Here is an 18167-nt window from a genome sequence, read left to right on the forward strand (position 1 = left end):
CTTTGTGATAGAAAGTGTGGCATGTGTTCCTGTTGGGGGAAAAGGATTATATTGATTCGGCCTTTGTCGATTTTTAATTCTTGGCTAGAATGGGGACTAGTGTGTTGACAGTAGCCTGGGAACCTTTTGCTGGTAGTGAAAAGAACTGAACAGCTAGGGAGTAGTTCCCCTAGATCAGAACTCTTCCCAAAAGTTCCCCCTTTAGAGGGCCAACCTCATAAAGAGAATACTCAGCGTTTTACTTAGTGTGAGTTAAGGCATTGCCCTCAAAAATTTCCTTTCCCTCAAACATCTTTGAGAGGATCACTGGCATTTGAAATTTCAGCTTTAGAGATTGATTTCTTTTAAACTCAGAAACACAGATTTCAGTTTAACAGTCGGGTCCTGATGTCGCTAGCTAGCATCCCGTATTTTTATGACTTTAACTCGTCTCTTTCACTGATAAAATGCTCTTCAGCTCCTTGCAGAACGATTAAGGGAAACCAAAAGAAAGGTTTAAGCCTGAGGAGGCACAAAGTAAAACACATAAGGATGCGTCATTCATGAAGGAGCTAAAACTTCGTGATTTTGAGTATCCCAGACTCCAAAGCTGGCGTTCTTTTCACTCCATTTTCCTGCTGTTTTTAGCGAATCAAGCCCCATAATGATATGCCTTTCATTTATTTCAGTTCTTCCAAGGAAAAAAAATACTTTTTATTCCCAGGGAAAGGATTGCAGTCACCACAACATAAGGTATCTGTGTGGCTTGGAACGTAGGATTCTGAATGCTAGAAGGGAAAAGGAGTGGGCAGGTTCATCAGACATTTAAGGATAAGCACTTATCTCAGATTTAACAGGATAATTAATGATTATCTGTAACATTCTCTGGAAATACTATAATTAATCCAGTGATTATAGATGGACAATTCTGAGGGGTTTTTTCTTCCCTCAGATTAAAAGACATTTAGTATAAATGCTTAAGATTCCTACAGTATTTGGGGCAATAGACTGGTGAGTAAATATTCTTTTGCTAGTCTGGGTTCTCTGGTTTATTTTAACAAATCCCTGCACTCAAGAGAGTGTTGGCATCAGACTTAGGGAGGTGGCCGACTGCTGCCTGTGTACGGCTCTAAGCTTTGATCCTAATGACTGGTTGATGAGCTTGATAATCTTAGGGTCAGTGGATATAGCTTATAGTGATAATAAGGAATCTGGTTCTAGGGTGGGGTTTTCTTGTTTTTTTTGTTTTTTTTTTTTTTTTTAGAAAACAAATGCTGGAAGTTTATTTGATCTGTTGTGTTTTAGTAATTTTCATAAAATAGCTCTTATACCATGAAAAGTTGCCCAGTGTGCTAAAACACGCAAGATGTATTTGTTTCTCTTTGGTGCAGGTCATGCCTATCACTAGTATATGTTTGGTGGTTGTAATACTTAAAATAGTATTGGGTATATGGCATGGTGGTGACGAAAGTTAGTCCTTATGGCTACTTGTTAGTCATTAGAACTTGGAGAAGGGGACAGAGTTTGTATCGTTGGTAGGACAATGACTTGCCCCTTCTTTCAACTAATCTTACTGGTAATTGTCTCTAGTCTTTAAGTAAATTAAGGATGGACCATCCCTCCAATGGAGATCAGTTGGGGTTATGAGACAGGTCTGAGTGTGAGGGCTTTAACCGTGGGGAAAAAGGTGTTGGTGTTATTCATAGAGCATAACCTGAGGTTGGAGAGGACCACTTGGGAGCCTGTAGCCAAAACTAGAAGGTAACTTCTGGGATGGATGGAGGTTCTCTTGAGACAGTGCCGACCTAAATCTACCTCAGGTAAGTAGTTAGAGTAACTTTTTCAAGATTTCAGACCAAACGAGACACTTGTATTCAGTCAATGTATTCCTATGCTTTAATGTTTTTGTTTTTCCTTAATTCTTAAATAAACATTTATTCTGAAAAACTCCATTTTTGTCTCCACTCTCTTGAGAACAAGCATTTCTCCTGCACTTGCATGAGAATAAAGCAGATAGCCAGGAACCCTTTCACAGTGCATACATAAATGACTATGGTGTGCACTCTGCTTCCACTTTTTCAGTCATACCTCAATGAAACAAAGTAGATGTTCATGTGACCCTTAGGCCTGGTAGAGGTGATCGCCATTAGAACGTCTTTAGAATTCCAGGAGTTTTTGATGCCAGGGCGGAGAAGTAAATGGAAACCTGGAAGGAATATTGTCTGTGCTCTGCTGTGGATATTGGATCCTTTTGGAGCCCCCGCACTGCATCACCTAAAATAGCACAGGAGAGAGTGATAGCCTGAACTGCTGATATTTGGGGCTAAAAGTCAGTAACAACAAAAACATCTGTTGTTTGTGTGAGTAACCTTCATCTTCAAAATCAGGGAAAATTTCAAATTCACAGTTCTCACTAGAAGCCACAAATGGCTGTGGTTCTGCAACTTCCCACCTTATCTACTGGAGTCCCAGCATGGGAGGTAGGGTCAGAATGGTGGCTCCAAATTTCCTCCTATTGTCAAGTTTACTTCCACTCCATTTGCTCTGCCAACCAGAATAGTTCTTTCCTGCTCTTTTTTTTCTTTTTTTCTCAGATTTTATTTATTTGACAGAGCAAGCAGGGAGAGTAGCAGAGAGAGAAGGAGAAGCAGGCTCTCTGCTGAGCAGAGAGCCAGATGTGGGGCTCCATACCAGGACCCCAGGATTATGACCTGAGCTGAAGGCAGACAGCTTTAACCAACTGAGCCACCCAGGCGCTGAGTTTTAAGTGGTTGCTGAGGTCGCTGGGTCTTAAGTGGCTTTAAGAGAAATGTATCAGAAGAGGAGGGATGAAAAGGGGGAATGGAAAATGGCACAACTTGGTTTTATTTTCCTTCTGCCCTTCGTGTAGGCTGGTGTGCCTGGAACAAGGCCTGCAGCCTTCATGCTTCTCTCCCCACCGCTGACGGCCGGTCTCCGTCCCCATGTTTACGTGGGCTGTGGTGAGAGACATTCCTGGGGAAAATAGTCACAGCCCTTACACATATTGAAAGAGAAGTGGTGTCTCTGAGGAAGTAGAAAAGCCAAGGGGCATCCCAGCCCACACATATGCCGGGGCTGTTTCCTGAAAGAGTTCTCTACCTCACTCCTTGAGCAAAACCAAAAAAGCCGGTAATGACCTTGAAGCTTGCTTGTTTCATCCTCCACACGTGAGCTGTGTCATCCCTTTACCCAAACAGAGATCTGGCCTTCAGAAGGGGCTGCCAGAAGCTGAAGGCTGTTAACCTTGCAGAGGAAATCCTTCTTCCATCCGGCAGACGAAACAGCAGTAGGGGCTCCGCTATCGCTAGTGACGGATAACACGGAAGAAGTGGTGCTTGGAGTCTTGCGGAAAAGGGAGGACTCCCGGAGTAGCTCCTATTCCTTATCTTTTGTGCCCCGTTTTCAAAATCTCTGCTCCCCTCCTATACCTTAATTCCTGGCTCAGAGTGTTGCGTTAGTATACCTGAAAACAAGAAGTCTTTTGTGTGAAATTCTAAGTGGACCTTCCTCACTGAATCCAGCTCCTCTTCTAAATGGGGGGCCTCTTGCGGGTGGAGGACGTTGGAGCTGCTTTGGGAGACGTGAGGGCAGTCAGTTGAGGAGCAGCGGGACCTCACGGTCTACACGGTCAGTTTAATCCAGACCAATTGTTTCCGACTGGGCAGGGCACTGATAAGGGAGTTAAATGGAACACTCGCTGCTTGTCACTTCTACCGACGTCCTAAAACCACACTTGGAGCTCTCCTCCTTTAGCCCTCAGCGCCCCAGGATCACCTAACCTGAAAAAAAATCTCTCGCAGTCAGAGACCTCCTGACCACTTCCAAACGGATGTTTTTGTCTATCCTGCATTTCTTCTCCCAGAGGAATAAATGTTCTGATTCCTTTAACATGCCAAACACATTCTGCAAGTTCTGGAAACTTCTTCCATTTTTCTTGTCTGTAGAACTTAAAATTCATTTCCTTCATTGAGATTTTAACTCATTTGTTCAATATGTACGGATATCCTTTTGTTCCCTGTATAAAAAAAAAAAGTTTAGGTTGTCCCTAATTTGCTAGTTTTTCCCCTTCCAGAATTTACCAGCTTAAAATCTATACTGCTTCCATTTCTAAGTTCATTTCCTATCATGCTACGATCTGCCTTCTCTCCGTTTTCTACTTAGCTGCTCTCTAAGATCACTCATCTTTGGACCAAAGTGCAAGAAGATGTGCACTTTGCAGCTCAGCTGCTTGCCTCTTTTTATCGTCTTCAGCAACCCATCATAGCCTGCTTTTTCCCCCGCGTCTGCGGGACATTTGTTTTCCTAACCCCACGCCCCCTCCCTCCCGCCAGGCCCCACGCCCTCCAACCACGCTCCGCGACCATCTAGCCACGCCCCACGCCCCTCCAGCCCCTCTCCGCAGCCTTCAACAGCGCTCTGGGCAGGGACTACACACCGCCCTCTAGCTACGCCCCACGGCCTACAGCCACGCCCCTGCGCCCTCTAGCCACGCCCTACGTCCTCAGGCAAGCCCGGCCCTCTACGCCGCGTGCCCGGCGCTGTGCTCCTTAAAGGAGGTCGCGCCAGCCGCTCCTGGAGGTTCTGTGGTGGTTAAGTTACAGGCTCTCTGTTGTCGCTGCAGTCAGAGACCTTCGGATCTGTCTCCTCCTTTCCTGCTGGCCTTCCCCCGGCACCTCCACGCCTACACCCTGAATCTGCGTCTTGGGCTGTTATGTGTGCGTGGGTTCCTGTGTGTGTCTGCACCTATGTCCTGGGGAATGAAGGCCTCCCGAGCTGGCAGCAGGCCCTGTAATGAGAACCACATATATGAAATGTGCTTTTACAGGGTTTTGTGTTCGTATATAAACTTTAAAAATGTTACGTATTGTTTTGTCATTGTAAATTCTATGGAAAACCACTGGTAGATACTCACTACACACACCCTCCAAAGGGTGTTCCTCCAAAGATGGTAGAACAAAACGCAACGTCCGATAAAATTAAAAAAAAAAAAAAAAAGAATACGGAATTAAAATCAACTTCAAGACTCTTCATAGAGCTGCAGTATAACAACAAAAATATGTACAAACTTATAATAAAAATATGGAAGGAAAAAAAAATGCAACGTCCAGAAACAGATCTGCACTTTATTTATAGGGATTTACTATATTTAAAACCGTTGTTTTAAATTAGTGCAGAAAGGATGATTCATTCACTCAGGAAATGGTGTTAGATTAGGCAGATAAAACTTGGGAGAAAAAAGATTTAATCCCTACCACACTAAGTGCAAAAATGAAGTACAGGTAGGTTAAAGGGTTGGAACTCTAAACCAAACTCTACCATAATAAAATCAGATGACCTTGAAGAAAATCCCTTAATACCTCTGAACCTCAGTTTTCCACTCTATAAAATTAGACCACATATTTGCACTATTAAGGTAGTTAGCCACACGTGGCTACTGAACACTTAAAATTTTAGTCTAAGTAGAGATACACCTGTAAGATACACATTGGACTTAGAAGACTTAATTTAAAAAAGAATGTAAAATCTCCTTAATATTTAAAAAAAGAAACTGAAAGGCAGGTCATACAATGATATGTACTATATGACTCCATTTTATTTTATTTTTTTTAAAGATTTTATTTATTTATTTGACAGACAGAGATCACAAGTAGGCAGAGAGGCAGGCAGAGAGTGAAAGGCGGAAGCAGGCTCCCTGCTGAGCCCCTGGGATGGATGTGGGGCTCTATCCCAGGAAGGCAGAGGCTTTAACCCACTGAGCCACCCAGGCGCCCCTATATGACTCCATTTTATTTTATTTTTTTTTTAAGATTTTATTTATTTTATTTGACAGACAGAGATCACAAGCAGGCAGAGAGGCAGGCAGAGAAAGAGAGGAGGAAGCAGGCTCCCCGCTGAACAGAGAGTCTGATGCGGGGCTCGATCCCACGACCCTGGGATCATGACCTGAGCCGAAGGCAGAGGCTTTAACCCACTGAGCCACCCAGGCACCCCTATGACTCCATTTTAATACATACAGACAGAGGGAAAACATTGGGAATATACACATTAAAATGATAACAGTGATTATCTCTGTTGGTTTATAGGTTTTTTTCCCAAATATCTAATAGTGAACATGGTTTTGAAATTGAAAATGCAAGATCCATTTTTCTTAAAAATTATGATAAAATATAACATAAAATTTACCATTTTAACCATTTGTAAGTGTACAAATAGCATTAAGTACATTCCCAATGTTGTACAACCATCATCACTATCAATTTCCAGAACTTTTTCATCGTCCCAAACAGAAACTCTGCCCCCATCAAACAGTAACTTCTCATTTCCTTTTTCCCCAATCCCTGGAAACCTTTATCTTCCTTTCTGTATGAGTTTGCCTAGTATAGGTTCCTTAGATAAGTGGAATCATTCAATATTTATCCTTTTTTGTCTGGCTTATCGCACTTAGCAATGTCTTCAAGGCCCTTCCCTGTGCAGCACGTATCAGAGTTTCGCTGTAAGGGTGACTGCTATTCTGTCGTATGGATATACCACATTCTGTTCATCCACTCATCTGCTGGTGGGTATTTGGGTTGTTTTTACCTTTTAATCCATTATTTGAAAAACAGTTCTTCATGTAGCTTCTAGGGCCTTGATGTAGTAACGTTCTTATGTTTTTGCCTATGAAATTAAGCTGATAACTAGATCCTCCTTTTTTTCTTATTTTTTAAAAAGATTTTGTTTTTAGTAATCTCTGCACCCACTGTGGAGCTGAAACTCATAACCCAGGCACCCTCTGCTGGCTGAGCCAGCCACGCATCCCTAGATTGTCCTTTAAAAAAAGGCGGCGGGGGGCGGGGGCTGTTAAGTTAGTAAACGTCCCTGAGAGGATTCCCTGGTGCTGTGTCTCTTGTGTCTCTCATGTTCTTCTCCTCTTTCTGCGCTTATTTTTCCTCAATGTTCAAGAATTACACAGTTTACTTTTATTGGGGAGATAAAACGTATACACAAAATGCTATTAAAATAAGATACCAGGGGCGCCTGGGTGGCTCAGTGGGTTAAAGCCTCTGCCTTCGGCTCAGGTCATGATCCCAGGGTCCTGGGCTCTCTGCTCAGCGGGGAGCCTGCTTCCTCCTCTCTCTCTGCCTGTCTCTCTACCTACTTGTGATCTCTATCTGTCAAATGAATAAATAAAAAAATATTTAAAAAAAAAGATACCAATGAAGAACTTAATTGTGATACAGACTGTCCCCAGGCAGAACTCAGAGGAGGGAGGCATCACCCAGCTGAACCCGTGGTTTAAAAAATCCCTTCTGGAAGCTCCACCTCTCAGAGACAGAATCTCGGTCGGAGTTCCCGCAGGAGGGCCAGAGCCTCTCAGCCTCTCTGCTCCAAACAGCTAAACTTAGAGCTTGAAGTGGGTAATTTGTCTAATACATCTCTTGTGAGGTTTCCATGTGGAAATTCTCTTCACACGTCATCCACTATCCTACTAGAGAGTTTGGGAGTTAAAGTATTGAAGTAAAGTATTAGTAAAGTTAATTAGGAATTAAACAGCTGCAGGGAGAGAAGCCTCCTTTAGAAGAGAGGTGGAAAGGAAGTGACAATTGTTAGGCACTTACTACATATGAAGTGCTATTATTTCCATCAAAGAACGTTACAGTCTGGTAGTAGTGAACCATCCAAAATGAACCAACCACCCATTTGAAAAAAGGAGCAGGCAGTGGTTTGGCCTAAAAGTATCTTATCAGGGGTTTGCCTCAAGCACAGGGCTTTAACCAGATTGAATGGGACCTAGCACGGTGATAGAACTTTTTCTTTCATTTCACAAATACTTACTGAGTGCCAGACATTATTTTAGAAGCTCAGAAATAGCAGCGAATGGCTCGTTCTCCTCCATTATGATAGGAGGTTGGGGTAAACACAGCAAACAGTCCTAATACGCATGTAGCCTGACTTCGGGGAGCAACTCTGGAAACGTGGCATGTTGTGCAAGGAATACTGAAATTGAATCAGGAAGTCAGGTAGGTCACACTCGCTCTTCTACTTAGAAGCCTCATGACAGGGAGGAAGACATTTTTGGTCCCTATCGTCTTCAGTAAAATGAATGGAATTAAATCAGTTGGTCCCTAACATACATTACCCCTCACCTTCTGTGATTTCTTCACTTTCAGTTTCCCCGAAGTTTACAGCATCGACCCAGCCCCACCCCACGGCCTACCATTCCGCAGACAGTCCATCTAGCTGGAATATTCTGAAACAGAACGTCTCACAGTTACCGCATTCACCGGTGGGTTTAATGCTTTTGCTACAGTCCTGGACAGACTTAGCTGTTTGCCCCAGACAGATTCGGGCTCAGGAAAGAAAGCAGAAATGCACAAGCAGAAACAGACCCTGCGGCTTCCAGAGTTAGAGAACTTTTGGATCCATCCTTTTGGGAAAAAAGCAGAAGTGATAGTACACAAGGGACCATGAGAAGACAGCTCCAAAGACCTCAGGAGAAAGGAATGAGCTGTGGGAGAGAGAAAGTGGGGAGGTGTAGGGTAGGACTGGCCGCCTTGAGCCAATTCCATACTCACCAAGCCTTACTGGTCCTGTATATGGCTTAGTTAAAATATATATATATAGATATAAATATATATACATATCAGTCCACACACCCATACTGTGTATGTGAACCTCATGTATTACATCAACCCCAGCTCTCTGCTCACCCAAGTTCTTGTAGTTTTTCTTCTAGACCATAAGATCCTTGAAGTCTGGAAAAGTGCCCATGTGTCATGGTGCCACCTGAGCCCAGGGCGCGTGAAGGACATTCAGTAAATATGTATCAAGCAAACGAGTACATTTCTGACTTGAAGGCTGGAAGTTTCAGCAGGGAAGGCTATGTCATGCCTTTCTTATTCCCTTAGTCCTGTCCTACCGGGACACTAACGCCTTAGAATTGCTCTAGCTTTTGAAGAAGAATACTATTATGATAGCCAGGACCAGGTAAGTTGGGATAAGTAGATTTATCTGTTCCTTGATTTATTTATTATTTTCAGCTCCTAAACATTGGTATTCTTCCTCAATTCTGGCTCTGTAGTGACTAGCTAACAACCAGCCAATCAACCAATGACTAATCAAGTTCCTGCACTGGAACTTGAGCTCTATTTTTTGGTAGATAACTAGATAGAATACTTTGTGGTAGAGGCAGTATCTGAAAGGAACACTAACCATTCTTCTGGTGTCTTCCCCTCACTGTCTTTCTCTTACACACAGCCATCCATCATCTGGGCTAGTCACACGCACGGCTCTGTTCTTGGCCCTGCCGGCAGTAGAAAGTGTGCATTGGACCAAGCCTTGCACGAGCATTACAGAAGCGTTTGGGTCTCTGTGTACACACACATCCACGTGCGCTTATACATACATATTAAATGCATATATAAGTATGTGATTAAGTGGTCAAGGTAAGTGTTAAAGGAGTTTTGGGAAGGGAGAGGCTGGGGAGGCAGGGAAAGCTCCATATTGCACGTGGAGTTTGCAGTGGGTCTTGAATCACGGGTACGAGTTTAGGGTGCTGCAGGCGGAGTGGGAGGCATGATCAGCGGTGTGGTGCTAGGGATGGGTGTATCGTGCGTGAGGGCCAGAAAGGAGACCAAAGTTCCTGAGAAAAACAGGGGTGAGCCAGAGCAGGGAGGATGGTGAACGACCAGCTCATTCCCTGTACCCTAACAGGGGTTCCGAGAAAGAAGTGTGACTCAATGAAAAAAGTGGAGATACAGAGTAGGAAGGAAGTTCCTGGAAAATGCCGAGATCATTTGTTTGGGGAAGCTGTAAGACCGCTGTACTGAGGAAGATTTGATTTGGAATGGATGTAAAGTATATGTTCTCGTCCATACACCATCAGTCAAAACAGAGACGTAAGCAAAGGCCTGGGGCAGAACATTCAGAAAGAGCTGCTCCTAAGAGATGCAGGGGCCCCTGGGAGCTCCGTCAGTGAAGCATCTGCCCTTGGCTGGGGTCAGGATCCCAGGGTCCTGGGGTCCAGCCCCCTGTTGGACTCCCTGCCAAGTGGGGAGTCTGCTTCTCTCCCTGCCTCTGCCTCTCCCTGCCGCAACTTGTGCTCTCTCTCTCTCAGATAAATAAAGTTAAAGGGAGCCTGGGTGGCTCAGTGGGTTAAAGTCTCTACCTCTGGCTCAGGTCATGATCCCAGGGTCCTGGGATCGAGCCCCACATCGAGCCCCACATCGAGCCCCACATCGAGCCCCACATCGAGCCCCACATCGAGCCCCACATAAGCCCCGTATCAGGCTCTCTGCTCAGCGGGAAACCTGTTTCCCCCTCTCTCTCTGCCTGTCTCTCTGCCTACTTGTGATCTCTCTCTGTGTGTCAAATAAATAAATAAAATCTTTAAAAAAACAAAACAAAAAACAAACATACAAAAAAGTTGCAAAGAGAATTCACACAGCCAATAAATAATGGAACAAAGAATCAGCATCGGTATCTGAGCCTGTGGTTGATGTTTTGTTCACTCTGCTACTGCGGTCTCTGGTTTAGTTTGAGCAAACAAGCTCACCAGTGAATCTAGTACGACTTGAGTCCTGCTTTTTTTTTTCTTTAAAAGCAGGATTCTCACCAGTGACTTCTCATTGGCATTACCTAGCATGCTTCTAAAACAAACAAACAAACAAACAAAAACACTGATGTTTGGCCCTCCGTTCGACAATTTAAATCAGAATCCCAGTGAGTTGGGCCTTGACACCCCTACGCTTTAGAGACTCTCTAGCTGCTTGGACTGTCCATCTGAAGAGGAGAACTGTTCAGTGAACTCTTTCCCTTGCTTTCTGCATACCCCGGCATCATCCTTCCTGGAATGCCCTCAGTACCTTTTCTTTGTAGCAGAGAAGTTCACGATTTCTTCATGTGCTTTATGATTTCATGTGCTTTATGATGTCACTTGTGGACTGGTATTTTTTGTTTTTGTATTTCACACGGACTCAAACACAGTATTAGATACAAAGTAAGAATGAATAGACTTGGTTTTCTTGACTGAGAATATTTTATTCTGTCATAACTATATCTTGCTTTGCTTTGTTTTGTTCTACATTCCATTCACTTCTGCACTTGTAACCCCTCAGTGAGGCATTTCTGGGTTTGTTTGACTTTTCAGGAAACAGCGACATTCAAGGATGTGGCTGTAGAATTCACCAAGGTTCCACTGGCTTCTGAACAGAAGGGTTTACGCTGGGATATGATGATGGAGAATTATAGACATCTGATATCATTGGTTCCAAATTCCTTTCCCCTTAGGAATGTCGTTGCCTCTTTTTGACTGTTAATAGTGCTGACGTATCACAAGAACTTAACTGGCTTCTCTCTGGTGTGGGGTCAGAATAATCAGATATTTCTAAAGCACATTTTAAGCGAAGAGACTCGGTGTTTCAGCTTTCCATTCCTCAGATCTGTTATCCTCAAGTATGGCTAGAAACTAGCCAGTATGTTAACTTACACGACACTATTCTCTTTACCCTAGATCAGAAACTCTCTTTGAAGTACTCCTCACTGTCAAAATGTAGTAGGAAATATTCTAGAGCTTAACAGTTCAGAGCTCAGCTTTGGGACTTCATTCATGATGAAATCCAACAGTGTGTTACCCTGGGCATGTCACTCAACCTCTCCAAGTCTAGGTTTTATCTAAGACAAAATAGCACATTATTTGGCTACCTATTATTCTCCTAGCAAAGAAAATTACATTATAATTTTATAATATTTCTGATCACTTGCCTCTATGCCTGCTCCCAGCTGGTGCTGTCTCTTTCTAGAACATATTCATGTCTATTTTGCACTACCTTCCAGACCTTTCCATGTACCCTGTATTCCAAAATACTCAAGTTTCTGCCAAGGACGCTTAAGTGGATTTTTGACTTTGAAATCTCCAAGATCTTATTTTACTCAACCAACATTTTAAATTCTTAATGTTTCACATCTTTTCTTCCTGAAGAAGGAATTCTGTTTCATGACTGTGACATAGATATCCTGCCTGAGTTTCCAGCTTGCTGGCCCACTCTACATATAAGCCAATTAGATCGGTAAGTGATGAGATGGATTGATCAATACATAGAGACAGAAGCGGGAAGATCTCTATAGAGAGGGACTGAGGTAGAGAGATGAGAGAAGGAGATTTACCATATATGTTCTGCTTCTCTGGAAGAACCATCAAACAGCCACTAACATTTTTTAGTATCTTGTTACACAGCAATAGCTACATGAAGCAACAAGGCTAGAAGTTGTCTAATAGTGCAAATTACATCCAAGTTAATCATTTTTGACAAAATATCGTGTGCTGTGGACTTCCTGTGACTTCATCAGGAAGCATATAATGTTAATTTCTCCCATTGTTAATGATGCCAAATTTGATCCCTAGTTTCAGTGGAGACATAAGTTTCTCCTTTGTAAAGATTTGTTTTTTGCTTTGCAATTAGCAAGATAGCTCTGCGCTGATACTTTGGTACATGAGAATATCCTATTTCCCAGGAAGCACACTTTTACCTGATAACTTAAGGATGCATTGATGATCCTCTAGACTTTCCCCTAAATGGTTTGTATTTCCTTCATTGCTCTTCCTGGTATCTTTCCCATTTAATGTATGTTCATCTATACAGAATCCTTATGGGGACTGTTCTACCAACTGAAACGTCAGTAGAAACTCTTTTTGGACTGAAAATAAATTCTGGCTAGATGTCCTTTTTTAAATTATTATATTCACATGTATTTGGGTAAACAGCAGTCCCCGCCCTGCTTCCCACCCAATCTACATACCAAGGTTCCTCTTTTAATAATATCTATATTATTTGAGGGGCGCCTGGGTGGCTCAGTGGGTTAAATAATATCTATATTATTTGAAAACAAGAATAAGAACAACAAAAATCACGAGGGGACATTTCTTCAATACATATACCCAACAAAAACTTTATTTGTAAAGTGTATCTCACAGGTCAGACTGGAAAAATGAAAAGATCATGTTTAGCAAGAGAAGCGCTTCCAACTTCGTCTCTGTGGCGCAATCGGTTAGCGCGTTCGGCTGTTAACCGAAAGGTTGGTGGTTCGAGCCCACCCAGGGACGGTTCTCTCTATTTAAGGACACCGCTTAGAGGTTGCGGTTTTTCTTCCTAAGTTTTGTCTGATGATATTGTTTCTGACCATTCTCACAAATTAAATTAAGATCTAGCTAACATATTTATCCAGATCATCTTTGGGATAGGCGTAATTTTCTCTTGTTCCGTGATTAAAAATGTACCGAATGCCTTCAGTATGCCATCAAACGTGAGCCCAGCCCCGTCATTTTGTACCTAATTCTACTCAGTTTGTTTCCAGGTTCCCTCTCCTTCATCTGCGTTGGTCCACCCCGCAGCGTGCACAGCGCCAAGAGCAGCAGCGGCCACTTGGCCAAAGCCGCACAAAGCTTGCCCTCCACACGCAGCGGCCCACCCTCTCCCTGAGTCGGACCCTGGGGACATCCGTAAGAGACTGCGAAGAGTGCTGGAGGCTTCTGTCTGGGATAGCTGGTTTCCAGCGACTGGTATTTTTCTAAATAATCAGTTTCCTTGCTTATAACTGGAATCCCAAAAATGGTTGCTTACACTTTTTGTAAGAGGCGTTTTGACATTATCTACCAAAATTACTCTGCAAGTTCACTTCTGGAAAGGTATACAATTATTATATATGTACAACTAAAATTGACCCATGTCAGGGTCACTCATGGCAACATTTCAAAGAGGAATAACATTTTAAGTGTAAAAAATGTGTTTTCCTGCCCTCAGAAGGCTGTCTCCAGGGAATCAGGCTGACAGCTCTTGGGAAATTCATTTTCTTCCAGACATTCTTATTTCCATTTCTCACTCCACCTTTGATTTACCCGTTACCAGGCTGTGGGGATGAGCTTTGTGCAGAACTATTGAATTGGAGCCTGCAATGCTGACCTCGAATATATTGATGCTGACCTAATGCCACCCCAACAAGTTTATTTCATTCAAAAAATTAAGCCCTATTATGTGTTTTACTTTAGAAGTTGTTAGCAACCTAAGGGATAAGAAGTTTCTTAATCTTGATATTCTCTTTATCTAGCAAAGGGGGGAATGGGAACTTAGAATTCTGAGTATGTGAATAGCTTATCAAATTCCGACACTGGATTTTTCTGGCTCAGTTGGAAGACATCATGACCGGAGGAAAACAATCCACATGAAACTCACAAGAAACACAGAACAAGAACACAGAAACAAGGGTATGGAGTTCCTAAGACTGAGGGTGTAAAATTACACTTCTTTGATGGGCAGGAGAGGTATAGGCACTGTGGGAAATGTTACACCAAGTAACCATCTCTTACTGGTCATTTTCATTCTCCCAAATTAAGTGCACCTACCAAATCAAAATCTTAACATGACCAAGATTTTATTTTAGAGCCAAATAAGTGGATTAATCCACTTTGCCCAAAGAACGAATCAATAAATATTGAAGACATTGGGGGGAAAAACCAGCACAAGCAAAACCCATATTATTATAATCACTCCACTACTTCCTATAAGTTTAATGAACTAGATATTGGCCAGCTTTTTAAAGATTTTATTTAAGAGAGCATAAGCAGGGGGAGAGGCAGAGGGAGCAGACTCCTGGTGGAGCAAGGAGCCCAATGTGGGGCTCGATCCCAGGACCCTGGGATGACCTGTGCCGAAGGCAGACTCTTAACCAACTGAGCCACCCAGTGTCCCTTTTCTAACTTTTTTTATGTCATCTCTACACCCATCATTAGACAGACTCACAACCCCAAGATCAAGAGTTAAGTGCCACTAACTGAGGCAGCCAGGAACCCCTGACCAGTTTTAATTTATGTATTTATTTATTGAATTTATTTTCATTTACTGTGACACTTGTTTTCAGTTTCTCTTAGTGGCTTACATACATTCTTTGTGGCCTCCAGGCCTGTTCTGCATGTTGCCTGTGAACCCTCCCTCATCTGAGCCAATTCTAATTACCAGAAGTGTATCTGTGGAGCATCGTTTGTGCCCAACTACCTCCCAGGCTTTGTCTACCTTTACAGTGATTTGAACCCAACAATTCACTCACCAACTTGTTTCCAACAGGACTACACCAGTTTTAGTCAGACTTCTGTTCATTTTTCAGGAATGATCTGGAAAGCCTGGTGAAAATGGACCCATGTCTGAAGAGTGTGATCGGGTATCAGCTGTGTATTTAGCACCACTTAACCTTCCTGGAGAGTCAACCACACCCTCCCAGGGCCCCTACTTTCCCCATTAGATACATCTACCATGATGCCTGCAGTACCTCTGTACATTTCTTTTTTTTTTTTTTTAATTTTTTATTTTTTTTAATCTTTTTTCTTTTTAAGATTTTATTTATTTATTTGGCAGATAGAGATCACAAGTAGGCAGAGAGGCAGGCAGAGAGAGGAGGAAGCAGGCTCCCTGCAGAGCAGAGAGCCCGACGCAGGGCTGGATCCCAGGAACCTGGGATCATGACCTGAGCCGAAGGCAGAGGCTTTAACCCACTGAGCCACCCAGGCGCCCCATCTGTACATTTATTTCTTTAATGTCTCTTTCTAGTGGCAACTCTTGAAGCCAAGGGCTATCTGTTATTATTACCTACTATCCCTATATCCTCATATAGTGACTTAGTAAAGGCTGAACTAGATAACTGATAAAATGGGCTAAGAAGTTAATCCGATACATAGAAAAGGGTCCAGACTGAATTGGGAGGGTCGGGGAGGAATGGTGGCTATGAGACCAGGAAATGAAGTTAAGGGGGATGAACGGGACATGAGAGGAAAAGTCAGAATTTATAAAACACCCCCCCACGCCCCAATAAACTACAAAGGCATATGAATATATATATTTCTTCTTTTCTATACATTTACTTGGAAGGTGGCTCCCAACCCAGTCCCACCCCATTACCCCCAGGCCCCGTTAATTTTCTCAAATAAAAAGGATGTTGCAGCTTCCCTTCATCTATAGTTGGTGGAACAGCTGACTGGAGTAGGCCTTATCACTCTAGCTTGAAGTAAAGGCTCTTCCTCAGCCCAGGAAGTGGGATTTTTAGAGGATTTCACTGGGCAGGAAGTAGACAGTCAAGAATCAAGCAAAACTGGCATCCTGCAGTAGTCATACTCTTGCTAGTATGAATTAGGTGCTTCGGCCAGGCAACAGGAGTTGGAGGGGGGACCAGAGTCCCAGAAGACATCTATGCCTAAGCACCCACCAGACTCCTGGTCTTAGAAAGATAATATACTCATTGTCAGTAGTTGTTATCAGGTAGACAGGAAGCAGGGCGAGGAGATGGAAAGGGTCTCCCTGCCCTTCAAGAGTCCTTGACTACTCAGGGCTCCTCCATGCTCTCTGAAGGCGGTGGGGCTCCAAAGATCTTAGCAAGCAGCCCTCGGTTGGAGCGAGCCTGGTCCTGGGCATTTGCCAGGCGAGCCCGCTCGCGTCCCCCTGGCCGAGCTGCCTTCCGGGCTCTCAGCTCTTGCTCAGTAGGACGCTGGGCAAAGGTCCAGGTGCCATTTGGGCGAGCAGAGTCCTCTTCAGCAGCAAGGAAGCGCTGTCCCCGTTCCACACTTCGAAGATAGAAGTCAGTCTCACGCTTGGCCTGGGCAACCTCGGCCCTCAGGCGCTGCCTGCGCACCTGGCGCTCAAAGGCGAGATGTTCGCTGAGGTGGGACCACGTGAAACGGTGCAGGTACTGTGGACAGGAAAACATGAAAAGATCTGGGTAGGACATGTCAGGAGCGGAGAGGAGATCAAAGAGAGTGGGGTCAACAAAAGGAAATGAGATGCCCAGGCTGGGGCTGGGAAGGCGGGAGGATGGGATGCGACAGAGAAGCTTACCCCCTCACCTTGAGGTTCCATAGATCATAACGGAAGGGGCTGCGCTTTCGGGCCCCCATGGGCGTGTTGTGAAGGCTAGCCGCCACGCGCTTGGCTATTCGCTTGTCCCGGAATTCCACCCAGCCCTCGGTGTAGTCCTTGCTGTACTTGGACCGCTTTTTGCCTCCCGCTGTCGAGGCTGCCGCTGCCTTCTTCTTGCGCCTCACGAACCCGTCTGTGCCAAAAACACAGCAGTGGTTTAGGAAGCCGGCGCGGCACCCAATCAACTTCACCTCCCACTAGTCCACGGGCCAGGATCCCACCTCGAGGTCCTTGTCCGGAAGAGAACTCCAAGGTCCATCCTTTCCCTACGTTTCAGTCTTTTCCTCAGACTTCAACTCCTGCATCAGATCTGCTCTGCACATGCACACGCCAATGCATGTGCAGACATGCACACACACCCCAATCCCAATTCAATAAGTGCCTGTAGGGAAGCTGGGGTCAGGTGATCATACACTGTCGCTAGATCTGGGTCACGATGACAAAGGGGATGGATTCAGTTTTGTGAAAACGCCTCTCAGATTTTTATTCAGTGTGAAATCATTTAACAAGCCGGTAAAATCGGTTCAGGAAAGGGGGGTGTGCGGAGTAGACTCATCTGTGCTTACTGAGCTACCCACACCCAACCCCGGCTTCCCCAAAGGGGCCGGGCGCCTGCCTTGAGTCCCGTGCCCCCCGCCGCCGAGCCTCGGGCACGAACAGGCGAACCCACTCGCCGGCAAGCGCCACCCTCCTCCCCGCACAGCCAGAGCCTGCGAAAAAGACTTACCCTCGGGCTGGAAAAAGACGCGCCCGACCTCGCCATACGCGCTGAGAAGGTTCCGTACATGCAAAGGCCGAAAGCGGGGCGGGAGGTGGCCCAAGTACACAATACCAGGCACCACCCTCTTTTTGGCGCCACAAACCGCCTCTTCGGATTCCTCCTGCTCCTCCACCTTCTCTGGTTTCTCGTCTATCCCTTCCAGAGCCTCCTGCTCCACATTTTCCCTCTCCAACTCCTCTCCCTCCATGCCGGCGGAGAAGAGAAGCACAGCAGCCGTAAAGCTCCGCGCCGTCTGCCGCACACCGCTTGCGACTGCCGTCAGGAAGGGGGCGAGGCCGAAGGGGCGGAGATGAGTGGAAGGACCGGATTGGGTGGAGAGAGCGGAAGTGGGGGCCGGGTCAGCCGCGGGATTTGAAGCGGAAAGGCAGGATTTAGGCTCAGAATGGCCGAAGTGGCGAGGTTCGGACTTGGGCGGTGGGAGTAGAGCAGGTAGGTTCCCAAGTGAACGTGCC

The 18167-nt window shown here is 44.7% G+C and overlaps 1 protein-coding gene and 1 non-coding gene across 2 annotated transcripts; one reads left to right on the forward strand and one right to left on the reverse strand.

Annotated features, from left to right (window-relative positions):
- The first annotated feature begins 13007 nt into the window (after positions 1–13007).
- TRNAN-GUU lies at positions 13008–13081 on the forward strand. Its single transcript has one exon. It is a non-coding gene; the product is annotated as a tRNA-Asn (tRNA).
- Positions 13082–15520: 2439 nt separating this feature from the next.
- LOC111162610 (activator of basal transcription 1) lies at positions 15521–17936 on the reverse strand. The gene is made up of 3 exons (XM_022527122.1): positions 17662–17936; positions 16862–17067; positions 15521–16707 (listed from the first exon to the last, which is right to left on the reverse strand). The coding sequence occupies exons 1-3, from the start codon at positions 17900–17902 to the stop codon at positions 16345–16347; spliced, it is 810 nt and encodes a 269-aa protein (XP_022382830.1). The 5' UTR covers positions 17903–17936; the 3' UTR covers positions 15521–16344.
- Between the last annotated feature and the right edge of the window lie 231 nt (positions 17937–18167).

Source organism: Enhydra lutris, unplaced genomic scaffold (assembly GCF_002288905.1).
Source record: "Enhydra lutris kenyoni isolate GAN:26980312 unplaced genomic scaffold, ASM228890v2 scaffoldscaffold93, whole genome shotgun sequence".
Lineage (NCBI taxonomy): Eukaryota > Metazoa > Chordata > Mammalia > Carnivora > Mustelidae > Enhydra > Enhydra lutris.

Coding starts and splice junctions, on each gene's coding strand:
- LOC111162610 (XM_022527122.1), bottom strand. CDS start 17,902: ATGGAGGGAGAGGAGTTGGAGAGGGAAAATGTGGAGCAGGAGGCTCTG. Junction 17,068..17,661: donor CGTCTTTTTCCAGCCCGAGG/GTAAGTCTTTTT, acceptor TTTTTGGCACAG/ACGGGTTCGTGAGGCGCAAG. Junction 16,708..16,861: donor ATGATCTATGGAACCTCAAG/GTGAGGGGGTAA, acceptor TCCTGTCCACAG/TACCTGCACCGTTTCACGTG.